The sequence below is a fragment of the Microcaecilia unicolor genome, chromosome 6 (assembly GCF_901765095.1).
Source record: "Microcaecilia unicolor chromosome 6, aMicUni1.1, whole genome shotgun sequence".
NCBI lineage: Eukaryota > Metazoa > Chordata > Amphibia > Gymnophiona > Siphonopidae > Microcaecilia > Microcaecilia unicolor.
This window is the reverse complement of record NC_044036.1, coordinates 8,000,693-8,025,933: the sequence shown is the minus strand read 5'-3', so window position 1 is coordinate 8,025,933 and position 25,241 is coordinate 8,000,693. Positions and strand designations below refer to the sequence as shown.

The 25,241-nt window shown below is 45.4% G+C and overlaps 1 protein-coding gene across 4 annotated transcripts in view; it reads left to right on the top strand.

The window, feature by feature from the left end:
* KIF2C (kinesin family member 2C) overlaps positions 1–25,241 on the top strand; it is a 121,944-nt gene that overhangs the window by 12,216 nt on the left and 84,487 nt on the right. For all 4 annotated transcript variants that reach the window (XM_030207222.1, XM_030207220.1, XM_030207221.1 and 1 more), the window contains exons 2-4: positions 2,700–2,794; positions 4,030–4,137; positions 7,167–7,212. In XM_030207222.1, coding sequence (XP_030063082.1) covers positions 2,700–2,794; positions 4,030–4,137; positions 7,167–7,212 — 249 coding nt within the window. The remainder of the gene's footprint in view (positions 1–2,699; positions 2,795–4,029; positions 4,138–7,166; positions 7,213–25,241) is intronic.

Sequence of the window (25,241 nt, the reverse complement as noted above, 5' to 3'; positions counted from 1 at the left end):
GTTCTCTTCCTCAGTTATTGCCATCCTGCTCAAAGCCTGCAAGTCAACTTCCTTTTAAGTCCAGGTCTAGAGGGTTGGGCATAGGCATCAGCACTCCCTCTCCTCATGGAAAGCTCAGATCCTAGAGGTACTCAACTTGTTGCAGGGATTCAACTAGTGGGTGGCACTGAATTCTGTCAGTCCAGCTGGTGGCCCTACCATGTTACAGGTGTTAAGTTTCTGGGGGTTCTGTTACTAGCTTATGGGCTCATCACACTTTGTAAAGGGGATTTGCCCACTTGTAGGCATCCATTTTGACTGTCGTCCCTTCTGAGATTTGAATTTAGTGTTGAATGTTCTCTTGTGAACTCACTTTGAGTCTCCTGAAGTTGGCCTCCCTCAAGGATTTTATCTTGACTGTCTTTTTGGTGGTGGTTGCTTCAGCCAGGTGAGTGTTGGAACTTCAGGTCCTGTCATGACGTGACTTTTTTTTTTTTTTGGAGGACTTGCACAGTTCAGTTTCTCCTCCCTACCTAAGGTGATCTTTTCCCACGTCAACCAGGTGGTTTGCTTTCCCTCTTTTGTGGATTGAAGCTCAGACTCGAGCCAATAGGCTTCACAAACTAGATGTCAGCAGAATCCTGATTTGGTATCTGCAGGAGACGAACGCCTTTCAGCTGTCAACATGGGTGTTGTCTACAGACCTCCGAGACAATCTGAGGAACTAGCTAAAGATCTTGGTTACAGATATTCAAAAGCTGGGTAAAGAAGAGAGGTGCTGTTGAGAGATTTCAACCTGCTGGATGCGGATTGGAAAGTTCATCTGCAGAATCAGAAAGAAGTAGAGAGATTGTGGGTGCTTTTCAAAGTGCTCTGCTCAGACAAATGGTGACTGAACCCACGAGGGAGGGAGCAACGCTGGATCTTGTGCTCACAAATGGGGGAAAGTGTCAAATGTCCGAGTGGGTGCCCATTTGGGCAGCAGTGACCATCAAACAGTTTGGTTTGATATAACTGAAGTGGAGGGCAGCCACTTAAAACTCAGTCCTGGATTTCAAACGTTGACTTTAGTAAAATGGGGTAATGCTTGAAGAAAGAGCTGACGGACTGGGAGGACACACAAGAAGTGGAAAGGCAGTGGTCCAGGCTGAAAGAAGCTATAAATATGACTACAAACCTTAAGTACATATACATAAGTATTGCCATACTGGGAAAGACCAAAGGTCCTTCAAGCCCAGCATCCCATTTCCAACAGTGGCCAATCCAGATCATAAATACCTGGCAAGATCCCAAAAAAGTACAAAACATTTTATACTGCTTATCCCAGAAATAGTGGATTTTCCCCAAGTCCATTTAATAACGGTCTATGGACTTTTCCTTTAGGAAGTCGTCCAAACCTTTTTTAAACTCCACTAAGCTAACCGCCTTTACCACATTCTCTGGCAACGAATTCCAGAGTTTAATTACATGTTGAGTGAAGAAATGTGATGGACAAATGGACAAAACCCAATTCTCCCGTTAGACGATTCCCTAATGTGGCTGTGCCACATGAACTCTATCTTATCACAACATCACTATGTATTTGTTCTCACCGGAGTCGGTAATCGCCTCTCTGGAACTATGTAAGCCACATTGAGCCTACAAGTAGGTGGGAAAATGTGGGATACAAATCTAATAAATACAAAAAATGCTTCTGTTTTCTCGAAAAAAAAAAATCCTGGAGAAGGACCACGATTGATTGGAAAAAGTACATATGAGAATGGAGCAGATATAGCACCGTTCACAGAGGAGTGTTTATGAACAACTTGAAAATCTAAAGGTGGACAAAGCCATGGGACCAGATGGGATCCATCACAGGATATTGAGAGAGCTCAGAGGTTCTGGCAGGTTCTCTTAAGGATTTATTTAATAAATCCTTGGAGACGGGGGGAGGTTCCGTGGGATCGGAGAAGAGTGGATGTGGCCCCTCTTCACAAAAGTGGTGACAGAAAAGAAGCTGGAAACTACAGGCCAGTAAGCCTCACTTTGCTTATTGGAAAAGTAATGGAAGCGTTTGGGGAAGGGGGCGAGATGGAGTTTTATAGCTGTAGTGGTTTAAGGGATCACCTGCTTTAGCAGAAGGCCTACTAGAGTTTTCTCATAGAGTGATGTCTGTGGAGAAAACTGTTTTTCTTTCTCCGTCTCGTAGTAAGGGAGTAAAACCAATAGGAAGGTGCAGCAGGACTAAAGGAAAAGACATGAACAGGTATGACTGAAGTTTGACCTCTTTACTCGGTTTTTCTGCACCTCTATTGTAATCCTCCCTATTTGAGCTTGGTCCCTATTTGCGCAGTAGCACTCCTCCCTCTCACCCTTTACCAATGTTCTTCAGCCCCCCCCACCCCCATTTCTTTTTTTGATTATTGTTGTATATCACTTAGGCATATCAAAATTGAATGTTGAGAGCTTAAAGAACTGGGCGTTTTGGCTGAGCATGGGGAGAGCTCTGGTCATGCTGGGGGGGGGTAAGGAGAAGCTGAATTCAGGAGACAACTACAGATTATAGCTGGGAGATGTGCTTTCTCTGTCTCCTTTCCTGAGTGGACATTTGACTTCTTGAAATGTTTGTGGAAGTTTGCTTTGATGTTTGCCTTTTCATTGCTTTGGGAATTGTAGGACAAGCAGGTAACTTGGCTGTCGTTTTCTTCTCTTGCCCTCACTAATCTGTCATTCCTTTTCAGGTTTAATCCACAGTGCCCGGGTCATGTCTGTGAACGAGGACAAGTCCACGGTGTCAGTGGAATGGGTGGATAGTGATGGAACCAAAGGGAAAGAGGTGAGCATGGTAAACTGTATCATGACATATGTTGCCTCTCCTGTGTTAGTTATGCTGGCAGGTGTGGCTCTTATTCTTTCTTTCCCATGTGCCTGACTGGACTTTTTTTTTTTTGTGCTGCATGATCCTTTATCAACAGAGAATGAGGCAGTACACCCTTCATTTCTAGCTTTCTAGGTTTTCCAGTCTTTCTTGGGCAACACAAGGCTGCAGACAGACTTGTTTTGCTCCGTAGGTATTTACTGTGGGGATTTAGTAGGATTAATAGCTGATGTGGCCAAATAGGGGGTTTTCAAGCCTATGAATTGTATTAATAACTAGTAAGAGGCCTGTTTCCAACAGAAAGGAAACGGGTGCTAGCAAGGTTCCAGGGCCCCCTCCCTACCTGCCTCCCTCCGAGTTCCATGCCCCCCCCTACCTGCCTCCCTCCCTCTGAGATCCACACCCCCCCCCCCTACCTACCTTCCTCCCTCTCCTCCGAGTTCCAGGCACCCCTCCCCCCTCTGTCGTCTCAGGACCCCTCCCCCCCCCCCCCCCCCCCCCCCGGTCATCCCGTGCCGTCCGAGTTCCACAACCCTGTGGCTCCCTCCCTCTCTCTCTCTCTGTGGCCTCCGAGTGCAAGCAGGACGTGTGCGGGTGCCCCAGCCTTCATAAGTGCCAGCTGTTTAAAACGTTTTACCTCCTGCTCTGCCGGCAACAGTGAAGTGCAGCACACATGGATGCCACTTCAGACTGCCTTCGCTTTCGCTTCTGTTTCAGCTGTTCCTCTGGTCCCGCCCTCATTTCCTGTTTGCGGGTGGGACCAGAGGAACAGCTGAAACAGAAGCGAAGGCAGTCTGAAGCAGTGTCCGTGCATGCTGGACTTCACTGTTGCCGGCGGAGCAGGAGGTAAAACATTTTAAACAGCTGGCACTTACAAAGGGCTTGGGCACCCGCACACATCCTGCTTGCACTCGGAGGCCACAGAGAATAATTTGAATGGGACACTCACCCAGAGGCCAGCAGGACCCAGTTGGTGGGAGGAAGATATGCCAGGGTGCAGGCAGGTCTGAGCAGTGCTGGGGAGAGACCCTCTAGTTGGCCGCAGGGTTAACCCCAGGTGGGTGTTAGGTTCTGTGACAGCTGAGGCTTCTTTAAATATCATAGTTCTGTTTGGCAGATGGATGAGGGTATTATATATTTGAGAAGGAAAACTTTGGCCTTTCTAAATTCTTGCTTTTCAACTATTTTGGCAGATTAACTTTGATGACGTAATGGCAATAAATCCGGAGCTTTTTGTGGCTGTCTGTGCTGCTCCCCATGTGAAGGAAAATTTACCACCCCAAGGAAATGTGACTATGTCGGTAAGTTGACTCTGAAATAAAGCTTTGTTGCTGTTGCCTGGCCTTCAGCTGGAAGGTACAGCCAATGTACCTTTTTTTCCTCCCCCAAATGCCTGGTCCTCTGTTGAAAGATGTTTTACTTGATATACCACCATTACTGATAACAGTTTACAATAACCGCAAAACATGTTCTATTGTAAATAAACTCTCACGTAGGTGAAAACTATGTATGTTATCTTAAGGTTCAGAAACCAGAACTGAGCCAACTAATGCCTTATTTTTAATAACTGTTAATGTTCAGATTTTTAATGCAGGGGTGAAAATGTGCCTTTTATCAATTATTAGTTTAGGAATTAAATGTTCAAAATATGTGAAGTTAAACCATTAGAAGATATAGGGTTGTGAAATATCTTAATTCTTAGATATTTTCACAATAGTTTTCATGTGCAGAATGTGTTTATATATATATATATATATATATATATATATATATATATATATATATATATATAAGTATTTAGCACATTATCAGGTAAAAGCAAAAGGCCAAAACAATGGTGAGATATTGAGAGCAAAATAATTGACAGAATTTAGAATGTGATCATGAATGTAACATCTCGCTTGGACTATTGCAATTTACTTCTCACTGGTCTTCCGCTCAATCATCTTTCTCCTCTCCAATCTGTCCAGAATTCTGCAGCTCAACTTATTTTCCGCCAGAATCGCTATGCCCACACTAGCCCATTTCTCAAGTCTCTTCACTGGCTCCCCGTCCGCTTCCGTATACAGTTCAAACTTTTCTTACTGACCTTTAAATGCATCCACTCTATGACCCCTCATTACCTCTCCTCTCTCCCTACATTCCTCCCTGTGAACTCCGCTCTCTGAGCAAGTCTCTCTTGTCGTCTCCCTTCTCCTCCACCGCTAACTCCAGACTTCGTTCCTTTTATCTTGCTGCACCTTATGCCTGGAACAGTCTTCCCGAGCCTATACATCTAGCTCCATCTCTACCTGTTTTTAATTCTATGCTGAAGGCTCACTTTTTCACTGCTGCCTTTGGCTCCTAGCCGCTACTCATTTGCCCTCCTCCTCCCCTATTCCTCTGATGGCGTCATCGGCCAATTACCAAGTGCCGTGCTTTTTCAGCAGAGGACGGGACCCTCGATCTCTGGGAGTTCTTGGACATCACGAAGCGCTGGGGCCAGCCGAGCCTAGATCTGAGGCCGTCATCGGCCAATTGCCAAGTGCCGCGCTTTTTCAGCAGAGAACGTGACCCTCGATCTCTGGGAGTAGATGCTCTTCTCCAACAGTGGCTGACTCAGGAGCTTCTCTGTGTTCCCGCCTTGGCCCATGTTGGGCAGGGTGCTAGACCGGGTGGCAAAGCATCTGGGCTGGATAATCCTGGTAGGTCCGGACTGGCCCAGACGTCCCTGGTTTGCGGACTTGATCAGGCTCTCAGTGGACGGCCGTCTGCGGCTGCCAGCGGAGCAGGGCCTATTGCATCAGGGTCCCGTGGTGATTGAGGATCCCTCCCCCTTTGGTCTTACGGCCTGGCTATTGAGCAGCAGCGTCTGAGGAAGAAGGGCTTCTCAGACAAGGTCATCGCCACTATGCTGAGAGTGAGGAAGCTACTACTACTACTATTTAGCATTTCTATAGCGCTACAAGGCGTACGCAGTGCTGCACAAACATAGAAGAAACAGTCCCTGCTCAAAGAGCTTACAATCTAATAGACAACCTTCTACTTCTACTGCTTACGCCAGGGTTTGGCTTACCTTTGCATCGTGGTGTGAGGCAGGCTCTCTTTCTCCCTTCACTGCTCCAATTTCTTCAGTGTTGGCATTCCTGCAAGAAGGTCTGGAGAAAGGCTTGTCGCTCAGTTCCCTTAAAGTCCAGGTTGAGGCTCTGGCTTGCTTCAGGGGTCGCCTGAAGGTTGCTTCCCTGGCCTCGCAGCCAGATGTGGTGCGCTTTCTCAAGGGAGTTAATCACCTACGCCCTCCTCTGCGCTCGGTGGTGCCTGCGTGGAATCTCAATCTGGTGCTAAGAGCCTTGCAGAAGCCGCCTTTTGAACCCTTGTTGAGGGCATCTCTGAAAGACCTGACGTTGAAAGCAGTCTTTTTGGTGGCTATCACTTCAGCCAGACGAGTTTCCGAGCTCCAGGCGCTATCATGTCGGGAACCCTTCCTGTAGTTCACTGAGGCAGGAGTGTCTATTCGCACGGTGCCTTCCTTCCTGCCCAAGATTGTTTCTCGTTTCCATGTGAATCAGCAGCTCTGCCTACCCTCCTTTCGTAGGGAGGACTACCCAGAGGAGTACTCTGCTCTCAAATATCTAGATGTGAGACGAGTCATCAGATACTTGGAAGTGACCAATGATTTCCGGAAGTCGGATCATCTGTTTGTGCTGTTCGCAGGTCCTCGTAAGGGTCTGCAGGCATCCAAGCCTACAGTGGCACGATGGGTCAAGGAAACCATTGCAGCGGCTTATGTGGCCGCGGGGAAGGTGCCACCTATCCAGCTGAAGGCTCACTCCACTAGAGCACAGGCGGCCTTGATGGCAGAGGCCGGGTCCGTCTCCTTGGAAGAGATTTGTAAGGCGGCAACTTGGGCGTCGGCTCATACCTTCTCCAGGCATTACTGCTTGACTGTGGGTGCTCGGGCGGAGGCCCGGTTTGGCACATCTGAGTAACAAGGGCTTGCCTTTTCTGCTCTCATAACTGTCCAATGGTCCAATACTAAGCATGAAATTTGAATAAACTGCTGTTCTGGAATCTCATAGCAATGATCAGTGAAAGCCATTGGAGAAACTAAAATGCCAGGTAAGTTAACAGAAGCATGCTAGAAATGTGAAGTCCTGCAGGCATCCATTCAGCAGTAAGTTGTGGCCATTGATGGTTGGAAAGCTGAAAATCCAAGCTTCTGCTTGAAATTGCCTTTGGTTTTGTTTGTATCTCTTGCTGGTTCAAATGTGGAAACTTTGGAATCAGATCACTTGTAAGCAGAGGTTGCTGGTACCTGTCTTCATACACCATCCATTGTTCTGTCTTACAGGCAGAGAAGCGCAGAACACTCTCCAAGATACCTGCTCCAAGAGAAGGTAACGGAATTCTCTGGTGGTTTGTAGCAATATTGGTGTCCTCATGATGCTTGCTTTTTCTGAAACACAGGGAAGAACTCAAAGTAACAGAAGCCTTGGCTAAAAAGAGCAGGCTTAGGATTGCTTTGGTTTGAATGGGAAATGTTGACAATTTCATCCTGTCCAAAAAGTAAAAGTGAGCTAGCCTGAAGGTTAGACGCTTTTGCTGCTCTGAGTCTGCCCAGTCCTCTTCAGCCTGCAGAATGAGTCTGTCTTCAGGGAATAGGGCATAAGACACACTTAATTGCCCATATTGGTGGTAAATAGCATATCTACCCCTCTGATAAGAAACCTGGGCCATTTCAGTACAGTCTGCCTACAAGATTATTAAACGTAAAGCAATACTGAACATTGAAGGAAAAGTAGTAAATATGAGGCAATCAGTTAAGGGTCCTTATAAGCTTAGTGCACACTAACAGAATTAGTATGCACTAAATGTGTGTCCTGTCTTATATCTATGGTCCACATGGCACTTAAAGCATGCTAATGGACACTAGCATGTGCTAAAATTTAGTAAAAGGAGCCATTAGTGACTAAGTTACACAGAGTATAGAGTGGTAGTTCACAGATGCTTTTCAGCTTAGCTGCAATAGAAATGCATGAGATTTGCTTGCAAATTTTCAAACTGTGGCAGACTGGAGAACCACTGGTATATAGATATGCTGTCTTAGATTTCTGAGCTCTCCTGGCCTTGCCCTCTACTCACACACCTAGGTCCTCATGATCAAAAGCAAACTCTGGCGCTAGAGGCTGTTAACGCTATACTAGCTCCAGAGTTTGCAGCCGACCCATGATCAGAGCCCTCGAGCGCCTGAAACAGCGCACTCGAGGGCTCTCAGCGCAAGTAGCATGCAAATGCATGCTAAACAGGGCTTCTAGCACAATTAGCTTGCAAATGCATGCTAATTGGCGCTTAACGCATTCATCCCCAATGATCAGCGACCAGCGCACCAAAGATTGGGTCGCTGGCCGCAGCAAAATCAACGCCAGCTCCGAGCTGACATTAGATTTTGCGGATCATTGGGGAGGAATGGTGAGCCCTGTCCAGCATGCAGTTGCATGCTGGCAGGCCCCCCTTCCCCCCCCCCCCCCCCCAAGGCAAACGCGAACGGGGGGCTGGAGAGACCCCGAAACCCCCAGAAATCGTTGCTCCATCGACAGAGGGGGGGGGGGGCTGGAGGTCCGGTGGACCTCCAGCCCACCCCGAATCCTCCCCCCCAGCGTTGTCCCTAGATTCCCTGGTGGTCCGTGATGTCGTGACACCCCCCTGGCCCTGTCCCGGCCCCCCTACCTTGTGTTGGAGGAGGGACGCAGCCTGCCTGTCTCCCTCCTCTTCCAGTCAGTCGACGCCCAAAATGGCGGTGCCCAGCACCGCCCACTGCATCCTGGGATGCACTGGGCGGGGCTACAGACCATGTAAGGGAATCGCTCCCTTACATGGTCTGTAGCCCCGCCCAGTGCAACCCAGGATTTGGCGGCGGCCACAACGTTTTCTGGGGGTTTGGGGGGGGGGGCTCGTTGTTCGGGCCTCAGGGCAGGCTGTTTGACAGGTTTGGGCTTTTGACAGCCTAGACCTGTCAAACAAGTGCGGGAGGATTGTGCTGAGCGCATGCTCGGCACAATTCTCCCGCACTTTAAACATGATGATCAAAGGTAATAGCGCTGCTTAGATGCATTATCTTTGATAATCGATGCAGAAAAGCCCGGCGCTATTTTTAGGGCGCTGTTTGGAACAGCGCAGGGCTTTTGATCATCTGGGTCTTAGTAACCAGACCCTTGTGTAGGAATAAACATACTTAGCCTGACTGTAGAGTCAAGAGCATCCTTTGAGTACACCTGTTTGAAATACTGCATTTTCATTTCAGTTTCTGTGCTTAGCTCGCTAAGACAACCACCACATCTCTGATATTCAGTAGTGAGCAACAGGTTTTCCTGAAGAGACACAGGGTCAGTTTTCACCAAGCAATAGCTGTTTAAAAGTCACTTTTATGCGGCTAAAATAGCACCTTAGTCAAAAGGCCAACCACATGCACATAACATGAGGACAATGAACAAGAGAGGCTCTTCGGTTTGCACCAGCAGCAAGACAAAAGGAAGCAGATCCCAAAAACAGTTTAAAATAAGTACTTTATTAAAATGAACACTTGACATGGTCCATGTTTTTGCCCCAATTGAGCTGCCTCAGGGGTATAACTACAATAAAACAATATGCATTATCCATCACGTACAAGCCACTAGGTTTGTTTCAACTATTTTTATTGATGACTTTTCAAAATACAAAGAGTATACAACCGAAAGATACAATTGAAAACACATTGTAGCAATCTACCGTGATCAGTCCAAAACTGTACAAAACGTCATCAGTTTTTGAAAAAAATAAAATAAAACCTCCTCCCAACCCCCCCCCCCTATCCTCCCACCCTTCCACTTAAAAAAAAAAAAACCACCCATGACGTTCCAGCATGTGTAGTGGGAAAGTATCCTAACCAAGATAAAGCAGAAAGAAAAACTTCATACAAATAATCTAGAAAAAGAAACCTCCCTATCCACCGCATTTCATATTTCATCTTTTAAACAGTGCTTTAGAGGCCATTCAAAATCAAACTTCTCGCCCTATATGGAAGAGATTGAATATATGCATCCCAAGTTGCCAGGAACAACTTCCTCCGTTTTGAAGAGCAACTAGCCCCGCTCTGTTCCAACAGTCTATTTTCTCCATGCCCAAAAAGAGGGTATTGCCTCACCTATCCATACCTCCAATATAATTTGTTTACCCAGAGCTGTTGCTTTCCATAAAAAAAGCATGCCATAACGATTAGAAAAACGAAAAGTTTCATATTTGTCTAAAAGCAATCCTGCTGGCATATACGGCAGACAGCAGCCCAAGAGTTTCCTCAGATAATGCGTTATCTTCCATCTTAAGTAGAGGAGTGTGGTAGCCGTGTTAGTCCACTCTTAAGGTTATCAATAGGAATCAAACAAAATAAAACATGGAAAAGAAAATAAGATGATACCTTTTTTATTGGACATAACTTAATACATTTCTTGATTAGCTTTCGAAGGTTGCCCTTCTTCCTCAGATCGGAAATAAGCAAATGCTTATTTCCGATCTGAGGAAGAAGGGCAACCTTCGAAAGCTAATCAAGAAATGTATTAAGTTATGTCCAATAAAAAAGGTATCATCTCATTTTCTTTTCCATGTTTTATTTTGTTTGATTCCTATTGATAACCCAGATAATGCAAAATAGCCCTCCAAAATAATTGCACTTTTGAACATTCCCAAAAAGCATGGAAGAATTAGGGCCTTTATTACATTTCGGGCATACCAGTGTCCCCACCCCACCAATATTGAATACCTGCTCCTGTGTAAAATAAGCCCTATGTAAAACTCTATACTGACATTCTCTCAGTTCAGCACTTAGAGATGTCAGGAATACTCTTAATCGAGGTCATAAAATCTGCAACAGTCCTGACTCCATTTACACAGAAGAGCCACTTGAGGTCTGGCAACTGAAAGCCGATGAAGCTCCTTATAAAGAGAAGAAACGGACAAGCCGCTCTCTAAACTTTCCAAAAAATTCCTACAAGTGGTGTCCTAAAGGGAAGGCCAAACCCCCTCTATCCAAAGACTGGTGGTAATGCTGCAGCTGTCGATACGCCAAAAAATCTCGAGATTCCACCACTCCCTTAGCCTGTAACTGTGCCCAAGATAACATCCGACCCTCGTCTCCCATCACATGCTGTAAGAGTCATCCCCTATAAGGCCCATCGTCAAAAACTAACATCTAGTCCTGGTGAAAATTGCAAATTGCCTTGAATAGGGATCTAATCTGAAATTTCTGGATTCCCTCCTAACAGAAGGACCAAGTGGAGGAGTGGCCTAGTGGTTAGGGTGGTGGACTTTGGTCCTGGGGAACTGAGGAACGGAGTTCGATTCCCAGCACAAGTAGCTCCTTGTGACTCTGGGCAAGTCACTTAACCCTCCATTGCCTGCCGCATTGAGCCTGCCATGAGTGGGAAAGCGCGGGGTACAAATGTAACAAAAAAAAAATATCGCCAAATCTCTCGCAAAGGCTGAAAAATTACATTCTGACGAATCCCAGTCGGTAAAGTTCTCAGTGGGCCTCGTAGAAGGGAGTTGACGTGCCATGGCGAATAAAATTCAGCTTCATAATCTATTGGAGTAAAGTCCTGTTCACCCAAAAACCACTCCCCAAGATGGCAAAGTAAACAAGCTTGATTATACATTTGTAAATTGGGCAGCCCCATACCCCCATGTTTCCACGAACCTATTAAATATTTAAAAGCCATTTTTGGCTTCTTACCTGCCCAATAAAATTTAGAAAGAAGTTTCTGTAGAGAATTTAAATCTCGTTTCAATAGACAAGAGGCAATAACTGTAAAGTGTAAAGCCATTTGGGGAACAGGACCATATTAAAAAGTTGTATTTGGCCATGTACCGACAAAGGAAGATAAAGCCACTGAGAGACAATATCTAGTAGAGTCCAGTAACCTAGGTATATTACATTCATACAGTAACATGGCCTCATAAGGTAATCGAATCCCCAGATAAGTAAATGAAAGGGGTTCCCAATGTAGAGGAAACGGGCCTACCCAATCTCTTTGCACCAATTTAGCAGTAAGTAATGCCAAAGACTTTTCAAGTTTTAACTTGAAACCGGAAAAGTCACCATATTCCACAAAGCTATCCATAAGCATCTCCAATGACCTCTGAGGATCAGTAGCATGCAATAAAATATCGATCGCAAAAGCAGATAGTTTAAATTCCTGTAAGCCAAGTCTAACTCCTTTAATTTCAGGGTTACCCATGATTTCTCTGATCTAAGGAGAGAACAGATAATAGCGGAGATAGAGGGCAACCCTGTCGCATACCCCTACTTTACATAAGTACATAAGTAATGCCACACTGGGAAAAGACCAAGGGTCCATCGAGCCTAGCATCCTGTCCACGACAGCGGCCAATCCAGGCCAAGGGCACCTGGCAAGATTCCCAAACATACAAACATTCTATACATGTTATTCCTGGAAGGGTGATGAAAAACACCATTTATTCAAATCATTTCCTGAGGTGAAGCATACAGTGTCTTAACTGCATTCTTCCACACTATATTGACGCAAAGTGGCAAAAATTTCCAAGCAACACGATCAAAAGCTTTTTCCACATCGAAGCTGACTAACAAAGATGGAATATGGGCACGTTCCACCTGTTCAAGTGAAATAAGAATTTTCCACAAATTCCTAGTAATTGTACATCCTCAAACAAAACCAGCCTGTGGCTTAGCTATCACAGAGGGTAGCACGTGAGCCAATCGATTTGCCAAAATCTTAGCAAACAATTTAGCTTCCACATTCAGCAATGAAATAGGCCTATACGAGGAAGGCTGCATAGGATCCTTCCCCAGCTTCAACAATAATATAATCTGGGCTAGTTGCAAAGATTCAGGCAAACACCCGTCCAAAACAAACTGTGTAAACAGAGATTGCAATATGGGGACAATGGAAGGTGATAAAAGTTTGTAAAATTCTGCTGTAAAGCTGTCTGGGCCTGGCGCCTTATATAAGGCACTTTGTTGGATTGCCAAGGACGACACCTCTTCAGTTATAGGTGCATCAAGCTTACATTTAGCCTCCCCCGAGAACTGTGGTAATTCCAGGTATTTAAAAATATTTCTCCTTCCAAATCCTCTCCTACAGGGCGAGTATAAAGGTGTTGATAATATTTCTGAAAGACATCTACAATCTTCAAATCTTTCCTCACCAAGACCCCATCTCCTCGATCTGAGATATATTAGGGGAGCCTCTGGATCGAGAGGACATGAAATGAGATTGAAGAGGGGCAGACTCAAGAAAAATGTCAGGAAGTATTTTTTCACGGAGAGAGTAGTGGATGCTTGGAATGCCCTCCCGTGGGAGGTGGTGGAAATGAAAACAGTAACGGAATTCAAACATGCGTGGGATAAGCATAAAGGAATCCTTTGCCGAAGGAATGGATCCTCAGGAGCTTAGTCAAGATCGGGAGGCGGGGATAGGGCTGGGCAGACTTATATGGTCTGTACCAGAGCCGGTGGTGGGAAGCGGGACTGGTGGTTGGGAGGCGGGGATAGTGCTGGACAGACTTGTACGGTCTGTGCCAGAGCCGGTGGTTGGGAGGCAGGGCTGGTGGTGGGGAGGTGAGGATAGTGCTGGGCAGACTTATACGGTCTGTGCCTGTGCCAGAGCCGGTGGTTGGGAGGTGGGGCTGGTGGTTGGGAGGCGGGGATAGTGCGGGGCAGACTTATACGGTCTGTGCCCTGAAGAGCACAGGTACAAATCAAAGTAGGGTATACACAAAAAGCAGCAAATATGAGTTATCTTGTTGGGCAGACTGGATGGACCGTGCAGGTCTTTTTCTGCCGTCATCTACTATGTTACTATGTTACTATTTAACTAAGTTTGCCAAAAGTTTCCCAGATTTGTTACTATGACAATGTAACTGAAATTTTTAATATAATATTCTATCGATTTTATCCCCCGAGCATGAAGAAGCTCACCCAAGGACGTCTGTGGAGCCAACAGTAAACTACGCTAATGTACAGAAGGAGACTTCCCATATTGATCACGTGCCTTAATTAGTTGCCGTAAAATCTCCCGATTTCTTGCCTTCCTCTTGAAAGAAGTATATGCTAAGATTTCTCCTCTCAACACTGCCTTGGCAGCTTCCCAAAAAAGTACCGGGGTATGCACATGTCCGGCATTATTATTCTGATAATCATCCCATTTACGCAAAAGATAGTCACGAAACTCAGAATCCCAATACAAATGTGCCGGAAAACACCAGCAATGTGCCTTGTCCCCTAATTGTCCAAGAGTGAAAGAACACCACACCAGAGCATGATCAGACACACTATAGGGGCCGATCCCTACATCAAGAACCGAAGAAAAAAAAAAGAGGAAGAGACTAGCCAATAATCAATTTGAGACCGAGACCCATGAGCTCTCAACAAATGCGTATAGTCTCAATCCATGGGATGTAGTGTCCTCCAAACTACTACTACTTAACATTTCTAAAGCGCTACTAGGGTTATGCAGCGCTGTACAATTTAACATGGAAGGACAGTCCCTGCTCAAGGAGCTTACAACCTAAAGACAGGTGTACAATCTAGAGACAAGTGTACAATCTAAAAGACAAGTGTAGAGTCAATCTGATAGGGCATACTATATTTCTCGAAAGGTTAGGTACCGAAAGCAGCATTGAAGAGGTGAGTTTTAAGCAGAGATTTGAAGATGGGTAGGGAGGGGGCTTGGCGTAGGGGAAGAGGAAGATTGTTCCAGGCATAGGGTGAGGCAAGGCAGAATGAACGGAGCCTGGAGTTGGCAGTGGTGGAGAAGGGTACTGACAGGAGGGATTTGTCCTGAGAGCGGAGGTTACGGGCGGGAACATAGGGGGAGATGAGGGTAGAGAGGTAGTGAGGAGCCGCAGACCGGGTGCATTTGTAGGTAAGAAGGAGAAGTTTGAATTGTATGCGGTATCTGATCGGAAGCCAGTGAAGTGACTTGAGGAGAGGGGTGATATGAGTATATCGGTTCTGGCGGAATATAAGATGTGCGGCAGCGTTCTGAATGGATTGAAGGGGGGATAGATGGCTAAGTGGGAGGCCAGTGAGGAGTAAGTTGCAGTAGTCAAGGCGAGAGGTAATGAGAGCGTGGACGAGAGTTCGTGTGGTGTACTCAGAGAGGAAGGGGTGAATTTTGCTGATGTTGAAGAGGAAGAAGCGACAGGTCTTGGCAGTCTGTTGGATATGCGCAGAGAAGGAGAGGGAGGAGTCGAAGATGACTCCGAGGTTGCGGGCAGATGGGACGGGGAGGATGAGGGTGTTATCAACTGAGATAGAGAATGGAGGAAGAGGAGAAGTGGGTTTAGGTGGAAAGACGAGGAGCTCGGTTTTGGACATGTTCAGCTTCAGGTGGCGGTTGGACATCCAGGCAGCAATGTCGGATAAGCAGGCCGATACCTTGGCCTGGGTCTCCGCGGTGATGTCTGGTGTGGAGAGTTATAGCTGGGTGTCATCAGCATAAAGATGATACTGAAAACCATGAGATCAGTGAGCCTAGGGAAGAGGTGTAGATTGAGAAGAGAAGGGGTCCAAGGACAGATCCCTGGGGAACTCCAACAGATAGTGGGATGGGAGTGGAGGAAGATCCATGAGAGTGTACCCTGAAGGTGCGGTGGGAGAGATAAGAGGAGAACCAGGAGAGGACAGAGCCTTGGAACCCAAAAGAGGATAGTGTGGCAAGAAGTAAATCATGATTGACAGTGTCTAATGCAGCGGATAGATCGAGGAGGATGAGGATGGAATAGTGGCCTCTGGATTTGGCGAGGAGCAGGTCGTTGCAGACTTTAGAGAGTGCTGTTTCTGTCGAGTGTAGAGGGCGAAAACCGGATTGAAGTGGATCGAGGATGGCACGAGAGGAGAGAAAATCAAGGCAGCGACTGTGAACGGCGCGCTCGAGTATTTTGGAGAGGAAGGGTAGGAGAGAGATGGGGCGGTAGTTGGAGGGGCAGGTAGGGTCAAGTGATGGTTTTTTTAGGAGAGGTGTGACTACGGCGTGCTTGAAGGTGTCAGGGACAGTTGCAGTGGAGAGAGGTTAAGGATGCGACAGATGGAGGGGTGACAGTATGGGAGATGGTGTTAAGTAGGTTGGTGGGGATGGGATTGGAGGAACAGGTGGTGCATTTTGAGGAGGAAAGAAGGCGGGAGGTTTCATCCTCGGTGATCTCAGGAAAGGAGGAGAAAGAGGCCATGGTTGGTTGTTGGATGGGGCTACAGGCTGAAGAGGAGGTGGTGGCTTGGTAGTGAACTCAAGGTTGATCTTTTGCACCTTGTCGCGGAAGTAGTCAGCCAGTGATTGAGGAGAGAGTGAAGTGGGAGCGGGGGGCACTTTGAGGAGGGAGTTAAGGGTGGTGAAGAGACGAGGGTTGGAGCTGAGAGAATTGGTCAATTGAGTGTAATAGTCCTGTTTTGCAAGGAATAGGGAGAAATGGAAGGAGGATAACATGAAACATCCAGAAGATGCAAAGTAGAGCAAATCAAGTTGATACCCCGACTAGGATTCCCAACGTCTCGCGAAGAATTTGGAGATCTATCCAAAGTTGAGTCATGTACCAAATTAAAATCCCCTCTCATAAGGACAGGAACATCAGGCAGCCCAAGTATCTTATGTGTAAGTATTTGTATAAATTTATGATCTTACATGTTAGGGCCATAGATATTACACAGGAACAAATGGTCTGTTACAAATAGTAACTGTAGCAATGAGAAACCTACCATTAGGGTCTTTCCAAGTCTGCAACACTTGAACAGCCAACCTTTTCTGAAAAAGAATCAACAGCCCTGCTTTATGATTTATTGCTGGGGTGTCCACCAAATCCCCAACCCACCATCTTTTAAATTTCAGATGCTCTATGGTAGATATATAGGTTTCTTGTAAAAACACCAAATCTGCTCTCTGCCGATTTAAAGCCTGCAAAATTTTTTTTGTCTCAACAGGAGAAGATACTCCATTAGTCCTAATCCCCACTACACACGCCTTCCCACCACATTGTAACAGCCCATCATGGTGAAACAGAGAAACAAGTACCAAAACATTCCCCCACGAAAAATATGCTGATTCCAACCCTTACTCCCAACAAACATAATTCCCTCCCTTCCACCCCCCTGCCCTTGTATTTTCCCTCCCATGTTAATAAGACTACGTAAGCCACATTGAGCCTGCAAATAGGTGGGAAAATGTGGGATACAAATGCAATAAATAAAAAATAAATCACACAACGCCCAGTATAGGACGAGGTCCGCGTGGGAATCTCGCCCCTGAAACCCCACCCTTCTTGCAAACTTATATAATACTAACAAAGTGAAGTACATCAGGATTTTGCAATAATGGTTACCAACATCTCTCTTCACACAAAATATAAGTACATAAGTACATAAGTAGTGCCATACTGGGAAAGACCAAAGGTCCATCTAGCCCAGCATCCTGTCACCGACAGTGGCCAATCCAGGTCAAGGGCACCTGGCACGCTCCCTAAACGTAAAAACATTCCAGACAAGTTATACCTAAAAATGCGGAATTTTTCCAAGTCCATTTAATAGCGGTCTATGGACTTGTCCTTTAGGAATCTATCTAACCCCTTTTTAAACTCCGTCAAGCTAACCGCCCGTACCACGTTCTCCGGCAACGAATTCCAGAGTCTAATTACACGTTGGGTGAAGAAAAATTTTCTCCGATTCGTTTTAAATTTACCACACTGTAGCTTCAACTCATGCCCTCTAGTCCTAGTATTTTTGGATAGCGTGAACAGTCGCTTCACATCCACCCGATCCATTCCACTCATTATTTTATACACTTCTATCATATCTCCCCTCAGCCGTCTCTTCTCCAAGCTGAAAAGCCCTAGCCTTCTCAGCCTCTCTTCATAGGAAAGTCGTCCCATCCCCACTATCATTTTCGTCGCCCTTCGCTGTACCTTTTCCAATTCTACTATATCTTTTTTGAGATACGGAGACCAGTACTGAACACAATACTCCAGGTGCGGTCGCACCATGGAGCGATACAACGGCATTATAACATCCGCACACCTGGACTCCATACCCTTTCTAATAACACCCAACATTCTATTCGCTTTCCTAGCCGCAGCAGCACACTGAGCAGAAGGTTTCAGCGTATCATCGACGACGACACCCAGATCCCTTTCTTGATCCGTAACTCCTAACGTGGAACCTTGCAAGACGTAGCTATAATTCGGGTTCCTCTTACCCACATGCATCACTTTGCACTTGTCAACATTGAACTTCATCTGCCACTTGCACGCCCATTCTCCCAGTCTCGCAAGGTCCTCCTGTAATCGTTCACATTCCTCCTGCGACTTGACGACCCTGAATAATTTTGTGTCATCGGCGAATTTAATTACCTCACTAGTTATTCCCATCTCTAGGTCATTTATAAATACATTAAAAAGCAACGGACCCAGCACATTTGTGTGCAAAACTCTTATTTTTATTTATTGCATTTGTATCCCACATCATCGCACCTCTTTGCAGGCTCAATGTGGCTTACAATACATCATGGGTACTGGAAATAGAAGTGAATATACAATAGGTTTACAGAGGGTTTGTGTTACATGGTGTTAAAGCAAAAGACATAAGACAGTACTAAAGTTCAAAAGATTATACAGTTACATGATGGTGTTAAAGCAAAAGACATTATAAGACAGTACTAAAAGATTATACAATTACACATGTTGATCTTTGTGATATATCTCGTCAAAGAATATTCATTGTGGATATCCTGAAAACACGACTGGCTGGTCCAGTCCTGGAGTTGCCCCTTGCCACTCAGGTTTTCAGGATATCCACAATTAATATTCATGAACTTGATTTGCACACACTGCTTCCATTATATGCAAATTAAATTCATGTATATTCATTGTGGATATGCTGAAAACCTGACAAGAAAGAGGTAAAACCCTGCTGTAGGGTATGCATATTCAGGTATTTTGCTGCCTTGAAATTCTCACATCAAGATCCCTCAACCACCTAGCATATATAGCTCCTTTGGGTTTTTGTTCCACAATTGCATCGCTCTGCATTTCTTTGCTTTTAAATTTAAACTGCCAAAAATTAGACAAATCTAACTTTTATAGACTGCTCATGTTGTCTACTCCCTCTGCGTTGTCTACTTGGTTGCAAATCTTTGCAAAACAAAAGCATAGTCTTGCCATACTGGGACAGTCTGAAGGTCCATCGGGTCCAGTATCCTGTTTCCAACAGTGGCCAATCTAGGTCACAGGTACCTGACAAGATCACAGAACAGAAACCGATTTTATGCAGCTTATCCTAGAAGCAGTGGATTTTCCCAAGTCCATCTTAATAATGCTTATGGACTTTTCTTTTTGGAAAGTATCCAAACCTTTTTTAAACCCTTCTAAACTAACTTTTACCACATTCTGTGGCAATGAATTCGAGTTTAATTACACGTGAGTGAAAAAATATTTTCTATCTCCCATCAGCTATCTCTTCTTCAAGCTGAAGTGCCCTAGCTGCTTTAGCTGTTCCTTATAGGGAAGTAGTCCCATCCCCTTTTTCATAACCAAATGAGGAGCATAGCCATGGGTGGACCTGGGCCCACCCAACAGCGGTGCACCCTTGCCAATACCGGAGCAAGCTAAGCTCCCATGTCCGCCTTTTCACTCTGCAACTGCTCCTGTTCAAAAGGGTTTCTGGCAGCATGTAACAATTGCTGCCAGCTGACCCGGAAGCCTTTCCTCTGTCACTGCGCTCCATTTTAAAGGATCACCGGCAGCATGTAAGAATCACTGCCAGCTGACCGTAAGCCTTCCCTCTGCTGCGTCTTCCTCCCCCAACTATGATCTAATTTCCTGGGAGGAAAGATGTGGCAGAGGGGAAGGCTTCTGGGTCAGCCGGCAGCATTTCAGTAATTCTTATATGCTGCCTGCGATCCTTAGTTTGAAGTTCTTTGGGTGCTCCTGATGCTGCGTTGGGGGGGAGGGGGGTTGGAGAGAGGGAAACTTGTTGGGCATGGTAGGGGAGGGGAGATTGAGATGCTGCATGGGCAGGTAGAAGAGAGGGGTCATTTTTAGACATGGGGGAGAGAGGGAGATACAGCAAGGAGGGGGGAGTGGTATAATTGTATTGTGGGGAGGGAAGGAGATAGCTGCACAGGAGAGAAGGATAAGGGAGAAATGTTGGAGATATGGAGAGATGCTGCATGGTGGAGGAGAGAGATGTTAGATTTGGGATGCAAGGGTGAGCGAGTGATGGTGAACAATGGAAGAGGAAAATGAGGGAACGATATTAAAAGAGAGGGTGGAGGAGAGATATGCTACACAGTAATGGGGAAAGAGGGAGATGTTGGATCCAAGGGTAGAAGGGAGTGAGGGGGAAATGCTGGACTATGGGCAGGAGGGAGGAGAGGTAGAAATTCTGGCCCACAGGGGAAGGGACAGGAAGATGCTGAGAGGGGGTGGAGGGTGGGGAGATGAGAAAGAGGGAGCCGATGGTGGGCTAGAAGGGTTGGAAGGAGGTAGACACTGGGATGGTGGAACCATGTGGGAGAGGCCAAGGAAATGAACGCGAGGGCGATAATGTTTACAGAGAGTAGAAATATGATTATGGGGAGTAGGGTGGGGAAAGATTGCAGCTTTTTATCCAAAACAACCTCTCTGGTTGCGGTGACTTCTGTAATCTCTGCAGTCCATGTGAAGCTTACCAAAGGGCTAGGCAGGCTGTGCTGCTCTATCCTTTTTGCGGCAATTTTTGCCATCCTAGCTCACACTCTCCAGGCACTTAAGGTGTCCTGGGCCTTGGATATAGGTGAATGCTGTGGTGTTTACTGATTGCAAATTTCAAACTACTGATCAGAACTATAACTTTTTTTAATTCAGTTATGTAAATGTTCAACCTTGATATTTCAAAACAGGGGGAAAAGACCTTAGTGGCTTCACGGCCCATAAGACTAGTTAAAACCTCGTATGACCACCATTGCTCTGAAAAAACACTGAATATCTATATCAGTGGCGTAGCCAAGGGTGGGCTTGGGTGGGCCCAGGCCCACCCACTTTGGGTTCAGGCCCACCCAGTAGCAGCATACCTATGATGTGGCTGGCAGGGATCCCCAAGCCCCACCAGCCGAAAACTCCCAACAAGTGTCCCTCCTGCATACCTTGTAAGTAGCAGATCTTCGCCTGCAGTGAGCAGTGACATACATACTGCTCGCACCGGCCCCACAGCCTTCCCTCTGATATATTTCTGCCTAGGCGGAAGCAGGAAGTTGCATCAGAGGGAAGGGTGTGGGGCCAACATGAGCAGTGTGTATTAGTTGCTGCTTGCTGCTGGTGAAAATCTGCTTTTTAAAAGGTATACAGGAGAGGGGGGATGTTTGAGAGACCATATGGCATTGCAGGCGAGAGGAGAGACCAAATCACCTGTGGGATGGGGTGAGGTTCTTCTGCCCACCCATCTTGGGCCCAGGCCCACCCAAAATTGGGTGTCTGGCTACGCCCCTGATCTATATATTTCATCGTTACAACATTGTGTTTATTTTTTTTCTTTAACATATTGACTTTTTTATAGTAAAATGTTTTAACAATGCTTATTGTCCACTTTAATAATGGTAAACTTTAACTTTGAACGGGTATTTGGCTCTACAGAGCCATCAGTTTCGCTAAGGCTGACTTCTTCAGGAGTTAGTCCGCTCAGTGATAAAACTCACTTTATGCCTCAACTTAATATATTTGAACCTACAACAAAATACAAGCAGTGAATGATTTAAACAAAGCTCTGGTGCAAAATAGTAAAAAATTTTTAGATACATTAAAAGCAGGAAACCGGCCAAAGAGTCGGTTGGGCCGCTGGACGAAAATGGTGTTAAAGGGGCGATCAAGGAGGACAAAGCCGTAGCGGAGAAATTAAATGAATTCTTTGCTTCGGTCTTCACCGAGGAGGATTTGGGGGGGACACCGGTGCCGGAAAGAATATTTGAAGCGGGGGAGTCGGAGAAACTAAACAAATTCTCTGTAACCTTGGAGGATGTAATGGGTCAGTTCAGCAAGCTGAAGAGTAGTAAATCACCGGGACCTGATGGTATTCATCCCAGAGTATTAATAGAACTAAAAAATGAACTTGCGGAGCTACTGTTAGAAATATGCAATCTGTCCCTAAAATCGAGTGTAATACCGGAAGACTGGAGGGTAGCCAATGTTACTCCGATTTTTAAGAAGGGTTCCAGAGGAGATCCGGGAAATTATAGACCGGTGAGTCTGACGTCGGTGCCGGGCAAGATGGTGGAGGCTATTATTAAGAATAAAATTGCAGAGCATATACAAAAACATGGACTGATGAGACAAAGTCAGCACGGATTTAGTGAAGGGAAGTCTTGCCTCACCAATCTAATGCATTTTTTGAGGGGGTAAGCAAACATGTGGACAATGGGGAGCCGGTTGATATTGTATATCTGGATTTTCAGAAGGCGTTTGACAAAGTGCCGCACGAAAGACTCCTGAAGAAATTGCAGAGTCATGGAATCGGAGGTAGGGTACTATTATGGATTAAGAACTGGTTGAAAGATAGGAAGCAGAGAGTAGGATTGCGTGGCCAGTATTCTCAGTGGAGGAGGGTAGTTAGTGGGGTCCCGCAGGGGTCTGTGCTGGGTCCGTTGCTTTTTAATGTATTTATAAATGACCTAGAGATGGGAATAACTAGTGAGGTAATTAAATTCGCCGATGACACAAAATTATTCAGGGTCGTCAAGTCGCAGGAGGAATGTGAACGATTACAGGAGGACCTTGCGAGACTGGGAGAATGGGCGTGCAAGTGGCAGATGAAGTTCAATGTTGACAAGTGCAAAGTGATGCATGTGGGTAAGAGGAACCCGAATTATAGCTACGTCTTGCAAGGTTCCACGTTAGGAGTTACGGATCAAGAAAGGGATCTGGGTGTCGTCGTCGATGATACGCTGAAACCTTCTGCTCAGTGTGCTGCTGCGGCTAGGAAAGCGAATAGAATGTTGGGTGTTATTAGGAAGGGTATGGAGTCCAGGTGTGCGGATGTTATAATGCCGTTGTATCGCTCCATGGTGCGACCGCACCTGGAGTATTGTGTTCAGTACTGGTCTCCGTATCTCAAAAAAGATATAGTAGAATTGGAAAAGGTACAGCGAAGGGCGACGAAAATGATAGTGGGGATGGGACGACTTTCCTATGAAGAGAGGCTGAGAAGGCTAGGGCTTTTCAGCTTGGAGAAGAGACGGCTGAGGGGAGATATGATAGAAGTGTATAAAATAATGAGTGGAATGGATCGGGTGGATGTGAAGCGACTGTTCACGCTATCCAAAAATACTAGGACTAGAGGGCATGAGTTGAAGCTACAGTGTGGTAAATTTAAAACGAATCGGAGAAAATTTTTCTTCACCCAACGTGTAATTAGACTCTGGAATTCGTTGCCGGAGAACGTGGTACGGGCGGTTAGCTTGACGGAGTTTAAAAAGGGGATGGATAGATTCCTGAGGGACAAGTCCATAGACCGCTATTAAATGGACTTGGAAAAATTCCGCATTTTTAGGTATAACTTGTCTGGAATGTTTTTACATTTAGGGAGCGTGCCAGGTGCCCTTGACCTGGATTGGCCACTGTCGGTGACAGGATGCTGGGCTAGATGGACCTTTGGTCTTTCCCAGTATGGCACTACTTATGTACTTATGTACTTATAAATACCTTAAGATACGCTTCCGCTGCTTATCTTGCCATACACTTTTGTTCAAAATGGCAGTGCGTTAAGTAAGAGACGCTGTTGATCGGAAATGCTGGAAGTGACTATAGTTTTTCTTCACTAAAGACTTTTAAACAAATGTTTTTATAAAAAGGCTCTGCAGTCAGTGTTACTATTAAAACCCACAGGTTCTAACACGTGTAATCGCTAGTTTTCTCCCCCTGTCCCCACCCTTAATATTGTCCAAGGTTCCGGAGCTTTGCTTAAATCATTCACTGCTTGTATTTTGTTGTAGCTTCAAATATATTAAGTGGAGGCATAAAGCAATTTTTATTGCTGAGAGAGCTAGCTCCTGAAGAAGCCAGCCTTAGTGAAACGGATGGTTCCATAGAGCCAAATACCCGCTCAAAGTTGTCTACCTTGTCTTCATTAAAGTGGACAATAAGCATTTTTAAAAACAATTTTTACTATAAAATATAAAAAGTAACAAGACTGAAATGTTAAGGAAAGAATAAAGACAATGTTGTAATGATGAAATACTATATAGATATTCAGGGATTTTTCAGATCGATGGTCATATTGTGAGGATTTAACTAGCCCATAATATAGGGCTGTGAAGCCACTGAGGTCTTTCCCCCTGTTTTGAAATATCAAGGTTGAAATTTACAGCAGTGAATTAAAAGTTGGACTTATTTTGATCAGTAGTGTGTAGCACAATGTTATTTCTACTACTGATCATGTCTATAACAGTGCTATATGCATTATATGCAGCTACTTTGTCCCTAGAGGGCTCACAATTTGTTTTTATACCTGGGGCATTGGAGGGTTAAGTGACTTTCCCAAGGTCACAAGGAGCTGCAGTGGGAATCAAACCCAGGTTACCAGGATCAAAGCCTGCTGTACTAACCATTGGGCCACTCCTCCACTAAGTCTTCAGTTCATCTTTACTACTAATCTGCTACTTGCAAATTTGAAAAACATGGACCCTGAAGAAAGGGAGGGTTCACTGGATCTCAGCCTAGCAGCATCTAACCCCCTCGCATAGCACCCAAGACAAACTCCCCTCCCCCGCTCCTTGACTGTAAGTGAGAGGAACTGGCAACTGTCACCTTCCGGTAAAAGTAGTGTCTGCCCTTCATATTGCAGAGGGTATGAGACGGTGTAAAGACTCAACGCTAGTTTTTTGTTGTTTTTGTGTGTGTTTTGTTTTTTTCCTTAACAGCCCTGCATAAGCCTCTGTGCCATGTGGTCTTTAGTAGGACCAGATTGGATGAGGAATCATTTGCTTGTAATCGGTGATTCGAATGAATGATATTGCTTTTATATACAAAGCTTTTTAATTTTTTTGTGAATTTTTCATTTTAATGGTAGCTTATAGAAACTTTTCTGACATAATTCTGTAAATGTTTGGAGCTAATTTGGTTCATGGTGTTGGGACAGTCATTTATTTTGTTTGCTGCCTTTTCTAATCCTTTGGAGCTTCATTTGCAGATTCTGGTTATGGCGGGTCTCTGAACATATGTGACCATAAGCTGTGCTAGGCTTTACTAAGAATCTTTAATTGCTAAGTACCCAAATTGTCAAGATATATAGTGTGGTTAGAGATGGCCTGAATGACTGCAATTGGGGACACTTTTTTGTAAAAAGTTGTGCTAAAGATATCCTGATTAGATTTTTGGATACTTATGGTGTTTGAGTTGATTTTGT